The 27311-nt window shown below is 41.4% G+C and overlaps 1 protein-coding gene across 1 annotated transcript; it reads right to left on the bottom strand.

The window, feature by feature from the left end:
* Positions 1 to 1254: 1254 nt before the first annotated feature.
* Positions 1255 to 25880, bottom strand: PSMA5 (proteasome 20S subunit alpha 5). Its single transcript, XM_002810496.6, has 9 exons — positions 25713 to 25880; positions 21303 to 21369; positions 14670 to 14796; positions 12505 to 12572; positions 11500 to 11607; positions 11300 to 11358; positions 10426 to 10528; positions 9336 to 9422; positions 1255 to 1495 (listed from the first exon to the last, which is right to left on the bottom strand). The coding sequence occupies exons 1-9, from the start codon at positions 25739 to 25741 to the stop codon at positions 1418 to 1420; spliced, it is 726 nt and encodes a 241-aa protein (XP_002810542.1). The 5' UTR covers positions 25742 to 25880; the 3' UTR covers positions 1255 to 1417.
* Positions 25881 to 27311: the final 1431 nt, after the last annotated feature.

Below are 27311 nucleotides of genomic sequence, written 5' to 3'. Positions count from 1 at the left end.
TCTAATTCTCTACTTTCCTTATGTGTCATTCTAGGGCACAACCCTTTCTTCCAAATGTTTCCTGTCACTGCAGTTTCCAAATGTATATATAAACACATTGTTGTTTTTTGCTGAACTACATACGGTATGGATTTAGTATGAATTCAGCCTACCCAAATAGTCCTAATTTATTAACATATAGTACAACTTCCTACACATTAATATACGCAGAGCCCAGCAAATAATTATGGGGTCCCTGTTAGTGAATTAAATCAATTCTGCATCATCCACATATGGATTAGCCATGTTGTGGACAGTGCAAGTACTTTTCAAATCTCCAGATTTCCCTATTACTCAAGAGCTGGTGATCTGAAACAAGAAAATTTGAGCTGTTCAAGTCCCAACAGCTTAATTTTGTGTGTCCATAGGCACACAGCATTAGATTCTTCATCTGTTAAGTAGTGATACTGATACCATCTTCCCATGGTAATTTTTGAGGCTGAGATAGAATGATTCTTTAAACAATCTCCACCAATCATATGATGGCAGCTCTAATGGGGAAAGTTCATCATTCATTCCAAAGTCTGATGTAAACTGCTTCTGAATTTTACAATTCTCTTACTGATATAGAGATTTGTAATTGATTGCTAGTGAGGCCAAGGTCATTAATTTAATTCTTTCTTAGTCCTTCACTTCGTAAACAAGGAAATCTCTTTCCAAATTGTCTATCAAGACCCAAGAACTGGTACAACACTTGATGGCTGATTCCAACCCATCAATGTTTTGAGGAGGACCTCAAAACATGTTCTTCTGATAGTCAATTAGTAGCATCTCCTTATAAGAAAAGCAGCAAAAATACATGTTTGCTTCAGAAATTACAGGGCCGAAATGGATTTACAGTGCTGTTAACATCTATTAACCACTGGGAAGAGCTGGACTAGCTAATTTATCAACACCATGGGATTAATGGATATAGTTGATTCTGTTAGAGAGCATCACTAAAACAGTTTTAGAACAGACATCTTCATAGAATAGGGATATTAATAACACTGTCCTTTTGGCCCACTAACATTTGCATTTCAAACAAAAGGCTGTATTATAATGGCTGGGCACAGTGGCTCTTGCCTATGATCCCAGCACTTCAGGAGGCAGAGGCGGGAAGATCACTTGAACCCAGGAGTTCGAAACCAGCCTGGGCAATATAGTAAGACCTCACCTCTTTAAAAAAAAAAAAAAAAAAAAAAGACTATTAGAAGAGAACAGTCTATTAACAAATATTTTAAAATTTTCTTTATTTCAGAACTGCCTTTATGTACAGACATCATTAAAAAAATGCACATACAATGGAGATTTTCCAAGGAACAGGAGCTGGAAATAAAATTTATGGACATTATTAGAACTGAAATTGTCCCAGAGAAGTTCTGAGGATCAGGATTCCTTAAATGTCCTTGATAACCTCTTCAAGTTCTTCCTTTGTGAACATGTGGAAATTCTGGCCAGGCTGCACTGTGGCTAGCTGGAAAGAAAACAGAAGGGTTAATAAGCTGGGCTCAGTTACCCTGCTGATGGCCCTACCATGGTCAGGAGAAGCTGTGTTGGTGATGTAGCTATTCATTAGGAACTAAGGGATCTGCTGTCCCAAGGATATCCTTTCCAGGCAGCAGGTCCCTAAAATAGCTCTCTGGCTCCAAAATAAAAATGCTTATTGACCAAATTTTCTATTTTAAGGTTAACTCACCACATCATACTTAACCAAATGCCTGGCATCACTGTCACTTCTTGAAGTCACTTCAACAGGGATCACAAAAGCAACAGCAAAGTACATGGAGTCAGTACTTTTTTCTGTTAAAGACTCCTTTACAAATATATTTGAAGTATATTTAAATAATTAAAAGTTGAGCTTGTGTGGGTGACTTGAGGTTACTTGGCCATTCTGTGCCTCTATTTCTTCATCTGTACAATGAGGACAATAAGAACAGCTAATTCATAGAGTAGTTGTGAGGATTAAATGTTAATATATATAAAGTGCTTAGACCATTGCCTACAACAAATAATCATTAACTATTGTCAGATATTTTCTCTAAAATTGTTTATGTGGCAAAACTTAACAAAAAAGTTTTTTTTGTTTGTTTTTGTTTTTGTTTTGAGATGGAGTTTCGCTCTGGTTGTCCAGGCTGGAGTGCAATGGCGTGATCTAGGCTCACCGCAACCTCCGCCTCCCGGGTTCAAGCAATTCTCCTGCCTCAGCCTCTCAAGTAGCTGGGATTACAGACATGCGCCACCACGCCTGGCTAATTTTGTATTTTTAGTAGAGATGGCAATTCTCCATGTTGGTGAGGCTGGTCTCGAACTCCCGACCTCAGATGATCTGCCCACCTCGGCCTCCCAAAGTGCTAGGATTACAGATGTGAGCTACTGCACCTGGCCTGTTACGTTTTTTTAAAAGAACTAGCCAAGAAAAGATTTCATTAACACTGGCATAGGAAATCAGTTGTGACTGCTGAAGATATCAGTAATAACTGGAAATCCAGATTATATTTACATTTAAAAGCAACAACAACAATAAAAAACTAGGGTCAGAAGATGGTTAATTTCAAATTTAACTAACATGACTAGGTTTTCCATTCTCTCTGCTGATCATGTCCCACAGTTTTGGGCAATACTGAGCAATAGGTGCCACTTCACATTTGCCTCAAAAGATTTGTGTTGTACATGTCATTTCCTCATAGTGTCTTTTTTTTTTCAATTTTTAAAATTAAACACATGGCTGGAAACAGTAGCTCATGCTTGTAACCCCAGCACTTTGGGAGACTGAGGCGGGAGGATCACTTGAGCCCGAGAGTCAAAAACCAGCCTGGACAACACAGGGAGACCCCGTGTCTACCAAAAAAAAACCCCAAAAAACTAGCAGGGGGTGTAGCAAACGCCTGTGTCCCACATACTCAGGAGGCTGAGGTGGGAGAATTGCTTGACCCTGGGAGGTTGTGGCTGCAGTGAGTTGTGATCATCCCACTGCACTCCAGCCTGGGTGACAGAAAGAGGCCCTGTCTAAAACAATAAATTAATTAATAATAATTTTTTAAAATTAAATATAGTAGGGCATTTTAAAGTAATTTTCAGTACTAATATTTAATGTAACTTGAAAGTTGCTAGAGAGAATCAGCATAATCCAGTTATGTTTAGTATCCTCTGCCTCATCTATAAGTAAAATTCAGAAAGACTGCTGCACATCTTAAGACATCTGATATCTGGGAACAGACTTAAAAAAAAAGTTCTCCTCTCAAAGCTTGTAGTCTCCTCTAGATTCTCCTAAAAGATATATCTCTAATTACATGAAATGTCAGAAAAGTCCCAAATATATTTGCAAAATATAGGTAAACAATTAGTTTACCATGTAGACCATGAGTTCCATTCCAAGGATATTTAAACATACAAATATTATTACTGCTTCTCTTGGCCAGGCGTGGTAGCCTGTAATTCCTTCAATTCTGGCACTTTGGGAGGCTGGGGCAGGCAGATCACTTGAGGTCAGGAGTTCAAGACCAGCCTGGTGAACATGGCAAAACCCCATCTTTACTAAAAATACAGTAATTAGTCGGGCATGGTGGCGCACGCATGTAGTCCCAGCTGAGGCACAAGAATCGCTTGAACCTGGGATGTGGAGGTTGCAGTGAGCCGAGATCGCACCACTGCACTTTAGCCCAGGCAACAAAGTGAGATCCTGTCTCAAATAAATAAATAAATAAAAATGTTACTACTGCTTCTGTTAAGGTATATCTTTACTTGATGATCAATGACATGAGGACAGAGAAATACAAGGGCAATAATCTAAAGAGTGAGGGCCTAAAGAATTTCACTCATGACTCAGGCTAGCCTTCTCAAAACATTACAGGGGCTAAAAAGCAGAAACTGGGAAAACTCTGAGTAGAACAGTCCTACAGAAGAACTGGAACGCAAATCAATACTATTAATAATAGAGTCTGAACCAAGCACTGCCTTCAGGAAGTGGCTCATCACTAGATAAGTAAAAATAATCCCTTACATTTGCATAATAATAAATGTATTTGCATAGTATGAAAGACACTTTTCTATTTATTATCTCACTTTCAAAAAACAGCTCTATGAGGCAGGTAGAACAGATATTTTCTTTCAATTTATTTCACCAATAATTAATTACTAAGCACCTGTGTATTAGTTACATGTACTTGTGACTAAGGATCCAAAGATGAAGAAAGTCTTTATTTACTAAGTGCTAGATGCCAAATGTGTTCAATGTCAGGTAAGTGTTGTAATAGAACTAAGAATATGTATTAAGAGTGATCTGGAGGAGCCCAGGAAGGCTTCAGGGAGAAGCAACTTTTGAGTTGTGTATTAAAGCATGGCAAGAATGGGTCAGACAGTCAAAGACAGGAAGGGCAAACAATGTGCAAATGCACAGAACCACAAAAGAACACGACATATTTGCAAAACTGAAAGTAATTCTGTATGGCTAGACCAGAGCTTGCACATGGAATATGACGTGAAAAGGAGAGGGAGTAGGGGGTCAGAGCTCATGGGAGACAGTACATTAAAGTGGTTAAAAGTATAAGGCCTAAGACCAGACCTGGATTCAAATCCTGACTCTACCATTTACCTGTTGGCCCTACCGTCTCAAAAGCCAGTTTCCTCTTCTGTAAAATAAGATTTTCGGAATAGGAATATCTATCTCATAGAAGTGTTGTGAAGATTAAGAGAAGTAATTGCATGTAAAATGCTTAGCAAAGTCTCTACTAGATTAAACAAATGACTTAAGAAGTAGTGAATTATACCATGAAAAGAATTTTGGAATTTATCTCACAGACAATAGAAGTCAGAAAAGGTTTTTTTTTTTTTTTTTTTTTTTTTGAGAGAGAGTCTCGCTCTGGAGTGCAGGGGCGTGATTCCAGCTCACTGCAACCTCCGCCTCCTGGGTTCAAGCAATTCTCATGCCTCAGCCTCCCGAGTACCTGGGATTACAGGCACGTGTCACCGTGCCTAGCTAATTTCTTGTATTTTTATTAGAGACAGGGGTTTCACCATGTTGGCCTGGCTGGTCTTGAACTCCTGGCCTCAACTGATCCACCCATCTTGGCTTACCAAAATGCTGGGATTACAGGCGTGAGCCACCATGTCCAGCCAGAAAATATTTTTTAAGTGGAGAACCATTAAGATTAGATATAGCTTAGAAAATCCACTACAGTAGCACAATGAGGAAAAAATGGACTGAAATGGAGGAGGGCAAGATTAATTAGGAAGCCTCTGAAAACACACAAGGTAGGGGAAAAATGGGAACCTGAACAAAAGGCGGCACTGGAAATAGGGATGAAGAAGGGACATTGATTTGGGAGTTATTTATAAGGGAGCAAAGAAATGACTGAGTAAAAGGGAAGGGAAGTCAAAGTCTTCCAGGTTTCTCGTGTGAATGACAAATACACTGGGGGTGTCATCAACCAAGATTAGAAATATGGGAAGATGAAATGGTTTTTAGGAAAGATAATGATTTTAATTTTAGAACTGTCAAATCTGAGGTGAATGCTTCAAAAAGGTCAAATGATAGTTCGAAAGAGTGACCACGAAATCTGACAAATAAGAGTTATCTTAGCAAGGAGCAATATCATGGAAATAATAAAAGCTGAAACAAATAGTAGTGATTGAGGAGTAAACGAGAGGGGAAGCAGTGGAGATCATACAGGTTCTGTTTGGAGGAGACTTGGCAATAAAGGTGAAAAAATAGGATGGATGAAATAGCACTCAGCAATAAAATGTAACAGAATTGATACAACACGGGTGAATCTCAAAATCATGCCAAGTGAAAGAAGTATAGTCCCTATAGTCACCTATAGTCCCAATTACTCAGGAGGCTGAGGCAGGAGAACTGCCTGTGGCCAGGAGTTTAAGATCAGTCTGGGCAACATAGCAAGACCCCATCTCTAAAAAAATTAAAAAATATTAGCCAGGCATGGTGTGTGCACCTGTAGTCCCAGCTACTCGAGAGGCTGGGGTGGGAGGACTACTTGAGCTCATGAGTTCAAGACCAGTCTAGGCAATATAGCCAGACCCCATCTCTTAAAAAAACAAACAAAAAACATTTATATGAAATTCTAGAACACAAAACAAATCTATAGTGACAAAAAGTAGATCAATGTGGGGGAAGAGACTACAAAGGGACATGAGAGAACTTTTTGGGAGGATCAATATAATGATTGGGGTGACAGATACCGGGGGTAGTACGTTTGTCAATATCCGCTTAATTGTAAACTTAAAATAGGTACATTTTACTGTATATAAATTATATCTCAAAAAAGTTCATTAAAAGTAAGGACACTAGATAGAAGGAGGTACATATAAAGATTTTCTTAAAAAGAAAGATGTAAGATGTAACTTGGATATATATATATTTTTTGAGACAGAATCTCGCTCTGTCGCCCAGGCTGGAGTGCAGTGGCGCGGCGCGATTTCGGCTCACTGCAAGCTCCGCCTCCCGGGTTCACGCCATTCTCCGCCTCAGCCTCCAGAGTAGCTGGGACTATAGGCGCCCACCACCATGTCCGGCTAATTTTTTTTGTATTTTTAGTAAAGAAGGGGTTTCACCCTGTTAGCCAGGATGGTCTCAAACTCCTGACCTCGTGATCCGCCAGCCTCGGCCTCCCAAAGTGCTGAGATTACAGGCGTGAGCCACCACCCCTGGCCGGATATTTTCCTTTTCTTAGGGGAATCAGTTCATGTAGGGAGGCTGGAGCTCCAAGGAATAACTAATGGACTAAGAACTTAAAGTAGATGGGCTCTAGAGCAGTGGCTCCCAAATGTCAGTCCTTCTTAGACTGACCTTTCACAGCAGCCTATGAAAGCTGGTTCTGTGGGTGAGACATTCACCAACAATACTCTCCAGTCCTCTCTAATCTTCTGTTCTTAACTAGTCAATTCCCTACCATGGATTAATCCAACCATCCATTTTCTCATGAGTGTGCTCAACAAATATCCTGATAAGTACTGATTGGTTCAATTACTGATATGTAATTACAGCCTTGGTCGGCCTTTAAGTTTTATTTTTTGAGACAGAGTTTTGTGCTGTTGCCCAGGGTGGAGTGCAGCTAGAGTGCAATCTCAGCTCACTGCAACCTCTACTGCCCAGGTTCAAGCAATTCTCATGCCTCAGCCTCTCGAATAGCTGAGATTACAGGCACGCACCACCACATCCAGCTAATTTTTTGTATTTTTTTAGTAGAGACGGGGTTTCACTATGTTGGCCAGGCTAGTCTCGAACTTCTGGCCTCACGTGATCTTCCTGCCTTGGCCTCCCAAAGTGCTGGGATTACTGGCCTCAACTAGGATTTTAATATGGCCCAGCAATCCTTTTACTCTTCCCTGTCTTCTCTTTTCCCTATCCATAGTGACTTTTCCAAATATTTCCCATTCTCAATTTTACTGTTGCATTCACCTAACCTCGGCAGATGACCTTAAAATCACTAGGAAAAATTTGGGGAAATGTGGGACATCTCTCCAGGCTTACCGCCAAACCCACCTATCTTTACTCGTCATTACTTCCTTTGCTCCTGTCTACTCTTAACATACTAAAAAAGGACATTCCCAAGCTGGTCCATACCTCTCCAGTCTCATCCCTTACCATCCCCCACCATCTTATATACATCCCACACCCCAGCAGTCAGACAAAACCTCAAAGTTTCCTTTACCCACAAGATTATTTTTACATCTTGAACCCTTTGCACATGTTGTCCCATCTTCCTGGAATACCTTTCTGCTCCCTTTTCCAGACATCACCTCTTCCAAGAAGCTTCCCTAATGCCTTAGTCTAAGTTATACATACTCACAGGAATCTGTTCTTACTGCTATTATAGAAGTATCACCCCAGGTTCTTATTATCTATATGTTCCCTGCACTACACAGTATACTACTTGAATAGGAATTGGATTTTCTGTGTCTGTATCCCTGGGCATCTAGCATAATACCTGCTATATAATGGGTACTCAATATGATGCTGAATGAATTTTACTTTTCAAAACCAACTCCTTCATTTGTACCATGCCTTACCTCTTCTATAACTTTTCCATCACTATCCTAACCTCTCCTTTTATTTCTTTCAGCTTTTTTTTTTTTTGAGACGGAGTCTCGTTCTGTCACCCAGGCTGGAGAGCAGTGGTGCAATCTCAGCTCACTGTAACCTCCACCTCCCGGGTTCAAGCGATTCTCATGCCTCAGCTTCCCAAGTAGCTGGGATTACAGGCGTCCACCACCACACCTGGCTAATTTTTGTATTTTTAGTAGAGATGGGGTTTCACCATGTTGGGCAGGCTGGTCTTGAACTCCTGCCCTCAAGCAATCCACCTGTCTTAGCCTCCCAAAGTGCTGGGATTACAGGCCACTGCGCCCGACTCTTTCAACATTTTTCTATACACAATAGTTTCATCTCTGTTTATATTTTCAAGACTTTTCCACATCCTTAAAAAGACTCAATCCTTTTCTTTAATGCTATCTTCTGCCGACACTAATCAAACTTCTTGAGAAAGCAGCATACTATTGTTTTCTCCATTCATCATCTCCCTTTCATTCTTTTTATTTTATTTTTGAGACAGAGTCTCGCTCTATCGCCCAGGTTGGAGCACAGTATCACAATCTCAGCTCACTGCAACTTCCGAATCCTGGATTCAATCAATTCTAATGCCTCAGCCTCCCGAGTAGCTGGGACTACAGGTGCGTGCCACCACACCTGGCTGGTTTTTGTATTTTTGGTAGAGTCGGGGTTTTGCCATGCTGGCCAGGCTGGTCTCAAACTCCTGGCCTCAAGTGATCTGCCTGCCTTGGTCTCCCAAAGTGCTGGGATTACAGGCATGAGCCACCTCGCCAGGCCTCATTCTTTAACTCACTGAATTCTGGCTTCTGCCAGCACCACTTTACTAAAGCTGCTTATTATTCAAAGGCTGTTAATAATTTCTTAGGAACTAAACATACAAAAATGTCATTTCCATGATCTATGTAGTCTTCAGCAATGCCAGCTATGATATCTGAATAAAAAACAATAAAACAGCCAGGTGCAGTGGCTCTCACCTATAGTCCCAGGTACTCAGTAGGCTGAGGCAGGAGAATTGCCTGAGGCCAGGAGTTTAAGACCAGTCTGGGCAACATAGCAAGACCCCATCTCTAAAAAAATTTAAAAAACATTAGCCAGGCATGGTGTGTGCACCTGTAGTCCCAGCTACTCGAGAGGCTGGGGTGGGAGGACTACTTGAACTCATGAATTCAAGACCAGTCTAGGCAATATAGCCAGACCTCATCTCTTAAAAAAACAAATGAAAAAAATCCAACAATAAAACAGAAAGTACCTCAATGTTTGTTGCATTCAGCTTCTCCTCCATTACTTGTTTGAGGATGATGAGTGAAGACTTGATGGCTTCTTTCAAAGTCATAGACTTGAAACAAAGAAGGCAAGAAGATGCCTATTAATTTTACACAACCCTTCCTTCCTTCAAAGATTTTCCCTTTATCTCACTGAAAAAAGTATTTAGTAAGTATGTCAAACATCTTACTTAGTATGGTGCATTACAAGTATCTCCAGAACTCAAGTAAATGGCAAATAAGTAGAATACATATTTTCAGGAAAAAAACCCCCAAACCTTATTGTGAGCCACAATAAAGTCACCAACCAAAGTAATCTTTGAAGAAGGGGAAAGGGATAGACTTGTCTTGTGTACATTTGAATTCCTCTTTTAATTTAGAAGATAATATTATTGGTAATATCCTATGAACAATAATGCCCAAATAATCTAAGAGGTAGCCCAATGGTTTAGAAAATTCAAATTTACCCTGTTTTGTACCTAATTTCCTCCACATGTAAAATCAATACCATTAGGAGCTAATGTGAGCAGGCATCCCTGTATGAACCACCTGAATAGGTAGAGTAGCCTTCAATCACACCAATGAGTTACCCAAAACCAAATCTTCCCGTCTCACAAAGAAAATACCAAATGCCCACTTGCTTCAAGAGCCAATTGTAAAGTGCTAAGTAAAGCTGTGAAGATAGAGGATAAACGTATTGTGGTACATCCATACCATGGTATATTACTCAGCCATCAAACGGAAATACTGGAACAACATGAATGGATCTCAAAAAGAGTGTGTTAAACAAAACAGATACAAACTGACTAATTGTTTAATTCCATTTATAACAAAGCACAAGAACAGACAAAACTAATGGACAGTGGTAAACATGGTGGTAAACATGGTTGCAAGGGAGGGAAAGAGATTGACTGGAATGTGGATGAGCATTTTTCTGGTGGTGATGAAAGTGTTATTTATCTTGTTTTGCAATTGTCAAAACTCAGAACTGAACTCTTAAGGTTTGTACATTTTATTATATGTAAATTATACCATCATTTAAAAAAAACAGTAAGAGTTGTAAGAATACTTAATTACCTTGTGGTAAACTTCTTGCAAGGAGCTCTGGGCACCCTCTGAAGCAGAGCCAATTGCTCGAGCATCACACTGTACAAAGGTCCCAGATGGGTCCATATGAAACCTGCAAAACCCCGAAAATGAGGACTAAAATGCTCAGGAGTGGTGGCACTTTATGTAACAAACGTCTCACTAAAACAAAGTATAAATGCTTGGCCCTGCAGCCAGGAAACACCACTGAAATATTGAGGCACAGATCTAAAAGATGTTCTATGTCTGAAGAAACCAGACATTTTAAAAACTGTTTAAGAAAATTAGTACCTTCCTTAGGGATTTAGAAGTATAGTATGATAAATATGGTACTTGTTTATGCCTATCTTAGAAATATTTGAGGATGAGGATTAAATCAACATTCCAGAGCAAAGCTCTAAAACATACCCTGACTATAGTAACAAGTTACTTCTAATTCCTTCCAGAATTAGCACTGGTTCCAATAGTGGAATTCTTCATGGAATCCCCAAATTTGTGCAAATGGTATAGAATCACTAAACTTTAGTATTAGAAGCCATATATATATGTATATACATACACACACACACACACACACTCTCCACAATAGCCCTTTTTACAATAATCTTTTTTAAATATATTTTTTAAAGAGATGGGGTCTGGCTCTGTTATCCAGGCTGGAGTGCAGTGGCATGATCATAGCTCACTACAGCCTGGATACAACTCCCAGGCTCAAGAGATCCTCCTGCCTCAGCCTTCAAGTAGCTGGGACTACAGGTGTGTGCTAATACCTGGCTAATAGTCTACAATAATCTTCTCAGTCCCCACCCCAAATTAAAATAATTCCCCGCAAAAGCACGGGGGAAAATTGCAAAATGGTACTTACAGCTGGGGTCCTTTCTCATCAACTCCTCCAAATAACAATGCTACTCCAAAGGGACGAGACTAGAACCAAAAAATAAGAGATATTAAGATAAATGGCTATAAAGTAAGGAGGTGAGAGGGGCTGGGAATGTTATGTTCACAGGACAAATGTCCTAAGTCCTACAGAACAATAAGAAAACTCAACACAAGTATCACACTCACCATGGCACCTGGATCTGCATCTTCTTCTCCAAACTGGAGAGCCAGATTGGACACAGCTTGGGTCACACTCTCCACTGTCATTGTCTCATTGTAGGTGAACCAGTGGTTCTAGAAGAAGAGCAAAGCATGGTACAACCTTCTAATAAGGACATTAAAGCAGCCCACCATCTCACTACGCACATCCCTTTAAACTGGGATTGAAAACTGAAGGCTCAAATGTGGTTTTCTTAATTAACATTAACCCTGAGTACTTGGGAGTACATGAGAGGAAGAGAAATAGCTCTGGAAATAAACATATCACAAGGACTCTAAGCAACGACAGACAAGAGAATCACTGCCTTGAAAAAGAGGGTTATGCCTCAAAGCACCAAGTTTACTCTTTCAAAAACTAGAAGTGCCTCTTTCCCTGAAAGACTCTAGCTTATTCTATTGATGTTTAAGTTAAATGACTTATTCTTACATAAGTACAGACAGCAAACTTGCAAATAAGTGCAAAAAATTTTACTGTGTGATATATTTTTCTTACTAGCCTATCTCCAAGCAGCAGCTACAAAGTTTTTTTTTTTAAAAAAAACAGTATCCCTGACCAGTATTTGTCAGTTGGTACAAGTTATTACTCACCAAAGGAGGGCTGTTATTTGCAAGCCTGGCAGCAAAGGCAGCTGAAGGGAGAATATCCTTTAACTATGTCCACCTCCTGCCATGATGCTCCCACAGAAAGTCAATTAGGAAACAATGCATTGCAATGTATGCTTTATATATAGGCAAAGCCAAAAAAAAAAAAGGAAGACACTGTCAGCTGACCAGAGCCTCTTTAAAACTGCAATGATTGGACAGCTAAACTCCAAGCCCCAGAAAGTTCTAACTGGGAATTCTACCCAAAATTACTCCTAAGAGCCACATCTAATATTGACACAGGCAACTGCAGTATAGCCCAGGCAGCTAGATAATCACTAAACAAAGAACTCAAGCATCCTGGTAAAAAGGAGATAATGCCAATTTTACCTGTGTCTCCACTCTGGCTTTATCAATTAAAGTCTTAGCATCAGCAATTAGCCCACTCATGGCACAACCTGCAATGTAAAAGCGACAGTGACCCAGTGGCCAAATCCTTATAGAACTCTTTCATCCACTCAGGAAATCCTGAAATTCTGGAGTGGAACCATGGCAGCCATTCAGCTATCCCATGGCATTTTATACCCAAAAGATTAGATAGGAAATGATCTGCACTGAACCCAAGTATTAATGATATTAGAAACAAAAAACCACCCACAATGACACAGAAGTCCAGATGATAAAAATAAGCCCAGAGAAAAGCAGCTAACCAAACATGAATTTCCACATATTACATCCCTAAGCATCCCTTTAGCACTCTTTGTAGACGATGATACATTTTCAAACGAAGCAAATACTAATGCCCCAACCTGGGAAACAAGGAAAAGAAAATCACCTCACTATGGACTACAGTGGAGGACTCTCGAATAAATCAAAAGCCTTTTGCCTCTCTGTCCCAAACACAAAGCAACTAGTTATATCAGAGAGAGTTTGCCTGATGGCCCAAGCTGTCACGATTATGGCTATAACTGTTATTTTACATGCCATGGCTCAAATCTAAATCTCCAGCCTAAGTTTCTCTCCCAAGTTTCAGACATATAAAGCCAAATAACTTCCTTATCTACTTGGACATATCACATGCTCATTTCCCTTCCAGACCCTGTCTTCATCCTTGGCCCTCACAACCAATCAGATCACAAGTTCTGTCAATTTCTATCTTCCTCTCCATTCTCTGACTACTGTTTTGGTTAAAACCTTCACCATCTCTTTGTTTGGACTAGTACAAGTTTTTTAACTGGCCTCCATGCCTCCAGTTTCAGCCCTCTTTAGTCTACCTTTAATATCATTATGAGAATGGCCTTTCTAAAATTATAATGGGATCCTATTACCTCACCGCTTAAAACCTTTCCCATCCTTGCAAAAGGATTACACTGAAGCCCTTCAGTGTGGTAAAAAAGGAATTCTGCTCTCTGACCGACTCATCTGCTGCTGCAGTTCATGGCCCAGGCCTACAAAACTGCTTGTGCCATGATATTTTATATTTTATACCACGATGGCTTCAGTCATTTCTATTCCCTCTGACTAGAATGCTCTCCCTTGCTATACCCAGACACTTGTTTGCCTTGTGTACACTTCCTTATCTTTCAGAATTAAACTCAGCTCAAAATCACTTTCATGGAATCCTTTTCTGAAAGCCCCACTACTGCTGACTCCAGGCAAAACTAATTATTTCTTTCTTTGTACTCCTACTAACAACACACTAGTCTTTCTTAATACTTTTGTCACTTAATTGCACTGACTTACTTACATGTCCACCACCACAATTAGACTGTATGTTCCTGTAAAACAAGGACTATGTCTTATTCCTTTCTATATCCTGGTATCTAGCATAAGGTCTGGCACATTGTAGGCTCTCAATTTGTTGAACGTAGTGACACTGAGCTACCTTCAAAAGACAAGTGACTTGAGTTAAAGAGACACAATGTTCCAATCTTAAAAGATAAAATCTCAGTTTCTATATCTACGAAAGAGATAATATCAAGCTCCCAGAGTCACCACAGCATTTGGTTCTGATACCTTCAAGCAATTAATAATTTGGCCAATGCTTCATTAATTAGATGACTGGACAGGTTAAGAAAATTTGGATAGCCAAATAAAATGCCATTCTATACATAAGTAGAATTACTCACCCTGTAATACTATTATACAATGATGTCAGAAGCCAAGGCAGGGGAATTAAAGACCAAAAAAGTGGGTAGAAGGAACAAGGAATACAAAGATAATCTGAAAACAAAGGAGGAAGACTGATCTAGTCAAGTCTATATTATTCTTATAACTTGTAGTCACTTCAAAGATCTCAACCTTTGCATATTTCAACAACCATCACATTTACCAAGTCTAAATTTGAGGGGAAAGGAACTTCTGGGAGTAGGTTAAACATAAATGAGTCCTGCAACAGCCTCCTACTCCAACATTTACCCATTCTGGCCTACTGCCTGGAAAATAATAGCGAACAAGGGGATAACGTGTTCATTTCATAAACCTTCCTTGGAACATCACAGAGGACTAATTAACCCAGACCAGATCCTACAGAACAGCTTTCCTCCACTCCTTACCTATGTGAGCATCAATCTCTACAATTTTCTCAATGCTGCTGGGCTCCATCAGTGGGGAAGTAATTCTCTTCTCCACAGCTAGGCACACACCCTCTGATGTCTGGATCCCAATGGCTGTAGAACCAAGCTAAAGGGCAACATGTTATGATTACCATATACAGGTCAAATAACTGTCTCACATACTCACCAGATAGCTCTCTGTAAATCTTCACATGATAGAAACTTCAACTGGCCACATCTTACAGGCAGAGAGAAGGAGCACCCTAACATACTGTAAGTAACTAATATACTATTCCTGTCAATAGCAAGAACATTGATTTATAGAATTTGTGATTCTAAAAAGTTTTTTTCTCCCTTAAATTTTTTTAAAATTTTTAATGTTTTCTTTATAACTTACCAATGTAATTTCCAGAACCCCAAAAGAGTAAGTTCAACAAAGTCTGTCAAACATTGGAAAAATCCACTCTCTAATGCCAATATTTGGAGGACGGAGGATTCAAAAGTTCTAAACATAGTGGGCAAGAAAGTAATAAAACTCTTAATGTCTTCTCTGGACCTGGTGTCTTTTCACCTCTGCCATCTACCTTGGTCTGTCCCAAGAGGTGATACTCCCCAACCTACCTGACCTCCAAAAAAGTAATAAAGGAAGGTAGGGAGGGACGAAAAGAACCACTACCATCATCACCACCAACAACGTAAAACTATTAATTATTTAAGGTCACTAGAAGTCCACAATATACCTGGAATTCATCTCTTTATCTCTACGTAACTCCCAGTCATCTACTCCTCTATGCCCATTTCTTGCAAAATGAGGATGACAATAATAAGGGTAAACACATTATGTATTATAAAATGCTTAAAATGGTGCCTGCCAAATATGAACAAATGTTATTCATGTTCCATGCCTAGATACTTCAATAGCCGCTCTCATCTTTAATCTCTCTCTCTCAATGTATCTCTAATGTTATAACCTGACTGATCTAATAAAATGCTATAATCATTATATTTCTTCTCTCAAGAATTAACATCATCCTATACTGCCTATAATATATCCAAATGAACTTCCAGAGCCTTCATATCCTGATGCCACTTTTCCCTTCCAACTTCACTACTCGTTATTCTCCAACAAAATCCCTCAGGTATAGCCCAACCCACTGGCTCAAGTCACGTTATCTCCTACCCTTGCACCCCTCTGCTCATGCTGTCTCCCCCGGAATACATTCTTCCTTCCCCCAATCCAAATTCCACTCATCAAAGCCTTCCATGACTATGCTTTGTGCTTTTAATTCCCATTATATTTAGTTATTTCTACAAAGTAATCACTGCCAAGTGTGAGCACTGCAAAGGGTTCCAAAGAATCCCATGAATCTTTATGTATAACTTGCTTAACATGTCTGCAGACTGAATGATCATTTCACACACATACATATTATTTTTCAAATGTGTTGAGTTGTGACTTTATTTAGAAGTGTTATTAAATGTACACCAGCTTTTTGTCAGTATTTTCTTAATCAGTGGATACCTGCATAACTACAGGAGATGAACTGTCAAAAAATTTTATGTAAAAAAATGAGTACTCAGGTTGGGCATGGTGGCTCACACCTGTAATCCCAGCACTTTGGGAGGCTGAGGCGGGCAGATTGCAGAGGTCCAGGAGTTCGAGACCAGCCTGGGCAACATGGTGAAACCCTGTTTCTATAAAAAATACAATAATTAGCCAGGCTTGGTGGTGTATGCCTGTACTCCCAGCTACAAGGGAGGCTGAAACGGTAGGACTGCTTGACCCCGGGAGGCAGAGGTTGTAGTGAGCCAAGATCACTGCACTCCAGCCTGGAAAACAGAGTGAGACCCCATCTCAAAAAATAAATAAATAAAAATGAATGCTCATATTTCTAGTTAACCGTGCAGACTAAAGACATAACATTAGTTCCATGCCTTCCTTAAGTCTATTAATGTAAGATTAAAGGACTTTTAAAAAGGCATAAATCCACTATAACAGAGAGTGGGAGAAGACACAGCAACAAAACTTTGAAGCTAAAAAGAAGATAGGTTAGTGATATCCGGGTAATCCAAATCCTAAACCAGCAGTAAAGAAAGTAAAGAAACAACCTGATTTTTATCACAGGACCTCAAAAAAGGAAATGGTGGCAACAAGGACCTCTGGAAATGGAAATGAACAAGGAGCTAAAAATTGCAAGATGGTTCAATGTTTAAGAAACAGATTCCCAGATCCCCTCCCCTCTGCTGTAAAGCTAGATGACTGCACCTCCCCCACTCCTGCGGAAGACTCCAGGCTTATTCTCTGGAGACCGTAAAACAGAGCGTCTTTGGATTGGGGACACCAAGCACAGTCTAAGGCAGGAATAATGTACTGAAAACGGGGTAAATATGTAAAAATTCACAAACCGAATGTTAAGAACCTCAACCTTCTTTCCCTACTCAGCTCTCAGAAGCCAGCAGCCAGAAATACCCTCCCGGAATGAAATGAGAAGAGGCAGTTTTCTCCTGAGCAATGTTTTTCAAACTTTTTGACCAAAAGCCACAGTAAGGAATACATTTGATTTCATAACTAAAACCCACAAATATAAATACATAACAGAAACAAAATTTCAGGAAAAAAACCACTCATCACTACTATGGGCAAGGCATTTTGATATCTACTGCTCTGTTTCACTTAAAAAAGAAATGTGGGCCAGGAGTGGTGGCTCATGCCTATAATCCCAGCACTTTGGGAGGCTGAGGCAGGAAGATCACTTACACCCAGGAGTTTGAGACCAGCCTGGGCAACATGGCAAAACTTTACCTCCACAAAAAATAAAAAAAATTAACTGGGTGTGGTGGCACATGCCTGTAGCTGGGGGCTGAGGTGGGAGGATCACTTGAGCCTGGGAGGTTGAGGCTGCAGTGAGGTGTGATCGCACCACTGCACTCCAGTCTAGGTGACAGAGTGACACTCTGTCTCAAAAGAAATGCTCCTCATGACCACTAAATTTATTTTAGTATCTCCTAATAGGTCTAGACCTGTAGTTTGAAAAACATAGCTCTAAACAATCTGACCAGTTCAAAAGGAAAAAAAAATATTTTAGACAGGGTCTTACTCTGTTGCCCAGGATGGAGTACAGTGGCACAATCACGTCTCATGGGTCCCCAACCTCCCAGGCTCATGAGATCCTCCCACCTAAGCCTCCAAAATAGCTAAGACTACAGGTGTACACTACCACACTTGGCTAATTTTTTAAATTTTTTTGTGAAGACAAGGTCTCACTATGTTGCTCAGGCTGGTCTTGAACTCCTAGACTCAAGCAATCCTCCTGCCTCAGCGTCCCAAAGTGCTGAGGCAGGCTTACAGGTGTGAGCCTTGCCCAGCCTAATTTTTAAAATTTTTTCTAGACACGGGCTATGTTGCCCAGGCTAGTCTTGAACTCCTAGGCTCAAGTGATTCTCCTCTCTCAGCCTCCCAAAGTGCTGGGATTATAGGGATGAGCAACAATGTCCCACAGGGAAAAAAATTTTCAAGAAAAATTAGAAAATTGTTGAAGAAAAATAAGGTATTTCATCCATAAAACAAGAACGGGATGTTAATAAGAAGAAAAGAAACAAAAGAAGTTGGAAATTAAAAATTATTTCTGGCCAAGCACGGTGGCTCATGCCTATAATCCCAGCAATTTGGGAGGCTGAGGCGGGCAGATCACCTGAGGTCAGGAGCTCGAGACTAGCTTGACCAACATGGACAAACCCCGTCTCTCCTAAAAATGCAAAATTAGGCAGCGTGGTGGCGCATGCCTGTAATCCCAGCTACTCAGGAGGCTGAGGTAGGAGAATCGCTTGAACACGGGAGGCGGAGGTTGCAGTGAGCTGAGATCACGCTATTGCACTCCAGCCTGGGCAACAAGAGTGCAACTCCACCTCAAAATAAATAAATAAATAAATAGTTTCTACAATACTATTGGAAAATGGGTTCTACCAAATTAAGCAAATAAATCAAAAAAGATGACACAGGGCCTAACACAAGAGGGAGTTAAAGGGAATACCTAGAATGATCTCACAGAAAATGAAGTCCACAGGTACACAGGAGGCCCAGAGAACAACCAGTCCAGATGGGAGCAGATTAGAAGGCTCCAAGATTTCACTAAGAATCCTTAATAGGGCACTGTGGCTCATACCTGTAATCCCAACACTCTGGGAGGCCTAGGGGGGTGGATCACTTGAGCTCAGGAGCTCGAGACCAGCCTGTGCAACATAGCGAAACCCCGTCTCTACAAAAAATACAAAAACTTAGGCCGGGCGCGGTGGCTCACATCTGTAATCCCAGCACTCTGGGAGGTAGAGGCAGGTGGATCACAAGGTCAGGAGTTCAAGACCAGCCTGACCAATATGGTGAAACACCATCTCTACTAAAAATACAAAAATTAGGTGTGGTAGCATGTGCCTGTAATCCCAGCTATTCAGGAGGCTGACGCAGGAGAATTGCTTGAACCTGGGAGGCGGAGGTTGCAGTGGGCTGAGATAGCGCCACTGCACTCCAGCCTGGGTGAGAGAGTGAGACTCCGTCTCAAAAAAAACAAAAAAAACAAAAAACAAGCCGGGCATGGTTGTGCATACCTGTAGTCCCGGCTACTTTCGGGGCTGAGGCGGGAGGATCACTTGAGCCTGGGAGGTTGAGGCTGCAGTGATCTGAGATGCGCCACTGCATTCCAGCCTGGGTGACAGAGCAAGACTCTGTCTCAAAAAAAAAAAAAAAAAAAAAGGAATCCTTAATAGGACACTTAATTTAATTTGTCTGAATGTTTTGAGAGGATACATGTAACCTGGAGAGACTTTGGAATGCATTATTGATCATCCTAAATTAAGCAAGTATTTTTAAAAAGAGAATTATTAACTCCAAGAAAAACAATGTTGTACAGAAACAGAAAAATAATTATAAAATGCAAAATGGCTCAGCTGTGAAAAGCATTTACAGTCATACTAATGTAACTATTGACTAACGATCTTACAAAATTATGATATTCATGATATATATGGAGAGGGTCACTCTATCCCCACCTCAGAAGACAATTGTGTGTGGTGGGGAGTAGGGGTGTGGCGTTAGGGCAGAAATCTTTATCTTTCATAATGAAAAGTCCATGGATAATGCCTAACAAAAAAGCCATAAATCTTGTGTTATAGAGATATGGAGGTACAGTCCTAGAACATTACCAGCTGAAACAATTTAAAGCGTTGCCTCTGAAAAGCTGAACGTAGATGATGCAGGCCTCAAGAATTGCTATTTTTGTTACAAGGTTTATAGAACTACTTTGCCTTCTGACTCTGAAACTACATGCATGTATACCTTAAAAATCAAACAAATATATAATCAGAAACCATTGCCAGAAAACTTTATTTAGCACTTAGTTGTTCTCTAATTGTTTTATGTATAGTATACTGATCTTGAATCCCTAACTGAACAGAGTAGGACAGAATTTATATACACTTTTTATCTAGAAGAGTGATTCTCAACTGGCGGCCCTTTTGTCCCCAACAGACATTTGGCAAAGTCTGGAGACATTTTTGGTGGTCACAACTGAAAGAGTGCTACTGGCATCTAATGGGTAGTACCCAGGAATTGATAAACATGCTAAAATGCACAAGATGGCCCTCCACAACAAAGAATTATCCAGTCCAGGCCAGGTGTGGTGGCTCACACCTGTCAATCCCAACACTTTGAGAGGCTGAGGCAGGAGGATCGCTTGAGCCCAGGAGTTTGAGACCAACTTGGGCAACATAGCAAGACCACATCTCTACCAAAAAAAAAAATTACCCAGGTATGGTGCACACATCTGTATCCTAGCTGCTAGGGAGGTTAAGGTGGGAGGAAAGCTTGAGCCCATGAGTTAGAAGCTGCAGTGAGCTAAGATGGTGTCACTGTACTCCAGCGTGGGTGACAGAGTGAGACCCTGTCTCTAAAAAAAAACTAAAACAAATCTCTTATTTAGTCCCTAAGGTGTCTTTACCAACATGAACACAAAGGTGGGCTGGGCGTGGTGGCTCACGCCTGTAATCCCAGCACTTTGGGAGGCTGAGATGGGCGAATCATTTGACGTCAGGGGTTCGAGACCAGCCTGGTGGTACTGGGAGGCTGAGGCAGGAGAATCACTTGAACCCGAGAGGCGGAGGTTGCAGTAAGCTGAGATCACGCCACTGAACTTCAGCCTGGGCGACTGAGAGAGACTCCATCTCAAAAAAAAAAAAAAAAAAAAAAAAAAAAAAAAAAAAAAAGAAAAAGAAAGAATACAAAGGTGGTCAGATACATGATTTGCTAAAGAAAACAAAACAGAAAAAGTAATACAGGTGCTAATTCTGGACTTCTGTACCCCTCTTTATAGCTAAGAGGATCAAAAGCACAAATATGTCCCTCCACCCCCACTGAGAAAAAGCTATTTAGATAATTATGAAGCAGTTAACTGCTCAAAAAGTTTTAAAATAGATATTAGGAATAGGATTGAAACTGTTATAAAAATGGTTAACATTGGTTGCTTAAAGGCATGTAAGAACATTTTCTAAAGGAATGGTTAAACCACATTTACTCCAAGTGTTCTGCCTGCAAAATGTTAGGTAGCCATGAAATTTCAGGAACTATGCTACTTGCTACCATACCTTGATAGCCTCAATGGCATATTCCACTTGAAATAATCTTCCTTCGGGAGAAAAAGTATTCACGCCCCTATAATTAAAAAAAAAATTATTAATTATACTCATTAAAACTAGTCATCTAGACAATGAATTCAAGTTCCTTGACAACTAGCTCAGATAGCTACAGAATACGCATGCTGTCATTATTCTCTACTTCGCCCACAACAATCTGTAGCATTTTTTTGTACATTAACAGTTTCTCAAGGCAATGGAACCTATATATAGAACACTTCTGCCTCACTCCCTGAAAGTCTTCCCAAATTGATGAAATGAGAGCAAGTGACTTTTCTGCCTCAATCCTAAATCAATCTGGATCCATTCTGAATAGACTTACCAGTTCCTTTGGTAAGTTCATGCCCCAAAACTATCAGCCAGTTTCCAAGAAAATGTGCATTTTTCCTTATCCTCTTCCCATAACGTGCATATGATGTTAATACTTGGGGTTATCACTCTTCTTTCCATTCTCAATGCCCTCATTACCTTTCACCTAACTTTTGTAATAGTCTCCTAACAGGTATTGACTCGTGGAACAAGTCGGAAGTGTTTTTCCCCTAATTCAGACAATCTCTATAAAACACAGTTACTACTTTTTTTTTGAGACAGAGTCTCACTCTGTCGCCCAGGCGGGCGCGATCTCAGCTCACTGTAACTTCCGCCTTCTGGGTTCAAGCAGTTCTCCTGCCTCAGCCTCCCCAGCAGCTAAGACTACAGGTGCATGCCACCACACCCAGCTAATTTGTATTTTTAGTAGAGATGGGGTTTCACCATATTGGCCAGGCTGCTCTTGAACTCCTGACCTCGTGATCCACCCGCCTCGGCCTCCCAAAATACTGGGATTACAGGCATGAACCACTGCGCCCGGGCCTAATTATTACTTTTTACTAAAAGTTAGTCACAGGTACATTTCTCTACTTATTTGTATGAATTACTATTGTTATCTTAACAGACTGAGATCCATGTAGTTCCTAATTCTAACCTATTGAGTTCATTCACTCAATATTTACATAACTTACATGTCAGACTGCTTTTCTCTCTAAAACACTTCCCCTTAACACTTAACACTTTCCACCTTTCCTTGCTCAAGTGTGCTGGAAATCCCTACGAAGAAGAGGCACCAATCATGGTCTCAGCTATAAAAGCTTTGAGCACACAATGGACACAAAAAATATGTGAACAAATGAATGAGATGGTTGCAATCCGTGGTTTATGGAGTCCGGACTTTACAACAGGTAACATGTCACATAGTAGTGTTTTTGGCCTGGCGTGGTGGTTCACACCTGTAATCCCAGCACGTTGGGAGGCTGAGGCGGGTGGATCACCTGAGGTCAGGAGTTCGAGACCAGGCTGGCCAACATGGTAAAACCCTGTCTCTACTAAAAACACAAAAATTAGCTGGGCGTGGTGGCAGGCGCCTGTAATCCCAGCTACTTGAGAGGCCAAGGCACGAGAATCACTTGAACCCAGGAAGCAGTGAGCCGAGATGGCGCCACTGCACTCCAGCCTGGGAGAGTGCTAAGCACCAGTTACTTCCAAATCTCTACTACCAGTTTTACCTCTTTCCTAACTAATTTAAATGTTTGCTGAACGTTTCCACTTGCATATCCCATTAGCACTTAACACTTAACATTTTCCAGTTTGAAATATTATCTCTTTAAATCCAGCCACCTTGCAAAATTGACTTCATCTCCTGCCATTCCTATTTCAGTTTTATTTTAAAACATCTCAAATCTTCCAGTGTTCCCAAGATACGAGTTCTGAATGATCTGACTCATTCCTCCCCATCTTTTCCCATATCCAACTATATGCTAAGTCATACCAATTCATATCAATTCCTCCTCCACAGTAACACATCACTCTTCCTTCTCAATGCCCTCATTACCTTTCACCTAACTATTGTAATAGCCTAACACTAACAGGTATTGACTCACTTTCCCCTAATTCAGACAATTAATCTCTGTAAAACACAATTATTATTTACAGCACACAGTTGCCTACAGAAATAGGACCCAAACTCCTTAGCCTCGTATTAAAAACCATTCAATATCTAGCAGCATCCTGTTTTTCCCATTATCTCCTGCTGTTCCCATACACATATCATATGTGCCAGTCAGACTGGACTTTTCACAAAATGTATTGTGCTTTTCCATTGCCCCTCCTTCATTTATCCCATATTCTCCAACTCACAACTATTGATCTCACCGTCTTTATTAAATTCCTACTCTTTCAAGAAACCTAGTTTGAATGTCAGCTCCTTTGTGAAGTTTTCCATGATCCTCTCATATTGAATGCAATCCCTCATCAAAACTTCCATGGTATTGATTTGAATTTCTCTAATAGCATTAATATATTTCTGACTCACACTATAGTTACTTCTGTAAACAATTCTTTTTTTTTTTTTTGGAGACAAGGTCAGTGCCACCACAGCGGGCTGATATTTTTTAATGTTTGGTAGAGATGAGGTCTCACTATGTTGCCCAGGCTGGTCTCCAACTCCTGAGCTCAGGCAATCCTGCCTCGGCCTTCCAAAGTGCTGGAATTACAAGCATGAGCCACTATACCTGTAAACAATTCTTTAAGAGTCTCAGGCCGAGCGAGGTGGCTCTCGCCTGTAATCCTAGCACTTTGGGAGGCCAAGGCAGGTGGATCACGAGGTCAGGAGTTCAAGATCAGCCTGGCCAAGATGAGGAAACCCCGTCTCTACTAAAAATACAAAAATTAGCCAGGCGTGGTGGCACCGCCTGTAATCCCAGCTACTCAGGACGCTGAGGCAGAGAATTGCTTAAACCCGGGAGGCGGGCCAGGCGCGGTGGCTCACTCCTGTAATCCCAGCACTTTGGGAGGCCAAGGCGGGTGGATCACGAGGTCAAAAGATCGAGACCATCCTGGCCAACATGGTAAAACCCCGTCTCTACTAAAAATACAAAAATTAGCTGGGAGTGGTGGCGCGCGCCTGTAGTCCCAGCTACTCGGGAGGCTGAGGCAGGAGAATCGCTTGAACCCGGGAGGTGGAGGTTGCAGTGAGCCGAGACCATGCCACTGCACTGCAGCCTGGCGACAGAGCGAGACTCCGTCTCAAAAACAAACAAACAAAACCCAGGAGGGGGAGGCTGCAGTGAGCCAAGATAACGTCACTTCACTCCAGCCTGGGCCACAGAGCGAGACTGTCTCAAAGAGTCTCCTATATGCGAGCAAGGAGCTTGATTTTGTCCATTGCTGTAGCACCAGCACCTTGTTCACAGCAAGCACTCAAGCACATTAACTAAGAGAATAAAAAGGGATGTATTTTAGGCCGTCTTGGGAAGACAGAAAAATAAGTAACAAAGCAGTCAATACATATGTTAAGTAAATGGCCACAAAATTTAATAAATGCTTTCTGATAAGCATAACAATTTCTATCACACACACCCTAACTCAAAATTATGTCACCCGAAGATGATTCTCTCCAATGTTCTGGAAGTTAAATATCGACCAACAAAGTCACTTTATAGGACAGTGGGGAAATATGTCAAAACTTCACACACATCTTCTATGAGTCAGTAAAAAAGATGAAAAAGTGGTAACTGCAAGTGGTAAAACTTTGACAGGATCAGCATATACTTGACAGGAAATGCAGCTTCTCATACCACTCAGTACAAAGAAAATGTCTGCCTTCTCTGAATTTAAAAAAGAGTAGCTATGTAAAAACTTAACTGACGAAAACAGAAACTGAAAGTAAAAATGTCTACAGCATATATATATACAACTTAATATTGTGAGCATTTTCATGCCACAAAATTTTAAAACTTGCTTTAAACTTTTAAGAAGTCAGAAAAATTTTGGTCAATTGGAATCGGCATGAGAAATCTCTTGAAAACCATTCTAAATTCTAGTTCCTATAAAATCAGATTCCAGACAATATATCCAGCCAAAGCTACGACTGCCTTCCCGCTTCTGAAGAAACTATACACCGCGGCATGCCCTACTACAAACCAGTTGTTTTTTCTTCCAGGAGGCACGTTTAACTTTTTGTTTGTTTGTTTAAGGCAGTCATACTACGCACGAAAAGATGAACGGAGCAAAGAGTGACTCTTGGCCTTCTCCCGGTTCAAGTTAGGAGTTCCGGCTCCTCACGCCTTCTTTACCAAACACAAGCTGGAGCTTCTCGCTTCCGCACCGAGTTAGGACCCAGGGGTGACTCAGCGGTAGGACAAGTGCCGCCGATGTGGTCTAGCTTGGGAAAGGACGGCGGGCGCCTGAGGAGGGCAAAACATCCCCAGGTCCGGCCAGTCTCGGGTTCCTGGGGAGCCCCATGACACGGCAGAACCCAGGCCGCGCGGCCAGGTCCCGGGCCTGCCCACCCATAATTCCCACCCGACGTCCCCCAGCCGCACGGACCTGTCGTACTCAGACCGAGTGAGAAACATGGCGAGGGTAGGAAGAGGCAGCGGCTACGCGGGGATTCTGAGGACCAACACGACTCCACCGGCAGCCAACTCACCCACACCGCCGCAGTACTAAGGGCCAACTGCGCGTGCGACCGCGACCTCTTTAGCCCGCCCTCCTGTGCCTGCTTCCTATTGGCTGGTAGTAGTTCCCGCTTAGGTGATTGGGCCAACGCGCTTCCTCACCAGGGCTTGGTTGGTCCGGAGGAGGAGGAGGAGGAGGACCAGTGAAGTACTTCCGCCTTGAATCGCGGGGGGTTGCTAGGGTCGATCGGCACCCAAGGCGTGTAGTGAGTTCGCCTTTTAGAGAAGGTGTGAGCCCGCCCCAAGACTGGCAATTGGAAGGGCTTGCACGCAGAGCTGGGTTGTCCGAACCCTGACATAATAGGTCCCTCGCCGGCTCCCGTAATCCTAGGTAGATGACTTTGGCCCCGTTTCCGGCAAGGCCACCACCTGACTTCTCTTCGCGGGATTCCCTCTCTTAAGGTTCCTCCACGGTGTTCTCCATGCCCGGTCGAGGGCTCCAGGACTTTGGGCGGTAATGAGTCGGCTACAGTGGGTCTGAGCCGGCGCCGCGGACGAGTCCCTTCGTTTCAGCCAGTTTGGCTCGTTTATTGAGAAAAGTGGGGGGCGAGGGGTTAGTATGTAAGAAAGTCTTCAAGTTTCCACATGGTTAAGGTAATTTTATCAACTCTTTCTTGCACCCCTCCCCCTAGTACAGGTTTCAGACCTAAATAACCTAGAGTTCAGGATCCAGACTTCAAAATATTCACTGCTTTTTCTGTTATTAGTGAAAAATAAGTGTTTTCTTTGAGCCCAGATCGTGCCATTGCACTTCAGCCTGGGCAACAGCCAAACCCTATCCGAAAAAAACAAACAAACAAAAAAAAAAGCGCTTGCTTTTTCGACGCTTCTTGCTTCCCTTCAATAAGTTGCTTGAGGAGCAACTTTACAGCTTCATAATAACACTGTAATTCAAGTATTTGTTCAAGAAAGGCAAGTAAGAAGTCTTGGCACGGGGGTGGGGAATATAGGGAAATGTTGGTCAAATGATACAAAGTTTCAGTCAGACAAGGTGGATGAGTTCTATAGTTAATAATCATATATCGTGTACTTGAAATTGTGAAGAGGATACACCTTGAATGTTCTCACCACAGGAAAATAAGTATGTGAGATGATGGATTATGTTGATTAGCTTCATTTAATTATTCGCAGTGTGTGTGTGTGTGTGTATATATGTGTATCAAAACGTCATGTTGTATACCATAAACATGAACAATTTCTGTTTGTCACTTATACCTTAAAGCTGGAATCGGGGGAAAGAAGTCATTTATCAGGCAGTATATGCTGGAAAGGGAAATGCCAGTATCTCATTTCCAGTTGTTAATGTGATACCACTAGTCAAGTCCTTAACCTCTCAAGGCCTGTATCTCTCCAGTAAAGTCCATTCTTGGTCCTAGATTAGGTTTGTAAGTCACCAAGGCATTTCAAAGGTGCAGGAAATGTAAAAATACGCCTTTTGAGTATTAACCAAGATCAGTTTTCCCCACCC

This window comes from Pongo abelii, chromosome 1 (genome assembly GCF_028885655.2).
Source record: "Pongo abelii isolate AG06213 chromosome 1, NHGRI_mPonAbe1-v2.0_pri, whole genome shotgun sequence".
In the NCBI taxonomy this organism is placed as follows: domain Eukaryota; kingdom Metazoa; phylum Chordata; class Mammalia; order Primates; family Hominidae; genus Pongo; species Pongo abelii.
The sequence above is the reverse complement of the archived record's forward strand: the minus strand, read 5'-3'. Positions and strand labels throughout refer to the sequence as shown.

What these genes read in the sequence shown, in the direction of transcription:
- PSMA5 (XM_002810496.6), bottom strand. Translation starts at nt 25,741, where the DNA reads ATGTTTCTCACTCGGTCTGAGTACGACAG. An exon ending in AGAGATTGATGCTCACATAG is followed by an intron (nt 12,573 to 14,669) that starts GTAAGGAGTGGA and finishes TTTACATTGCAG; the next exon opens with GTTGTGCCATGAGTGGGCTA. An exon ending in TGCAAGAAGTTTACCACAAG is followed by an intron (nt 9,423 to 10,425) that starts GTAATTAAGTAT and finishes CTTTGTTTCAAG; the next exon opens with TCTATGACTTTGAAAGAAGC.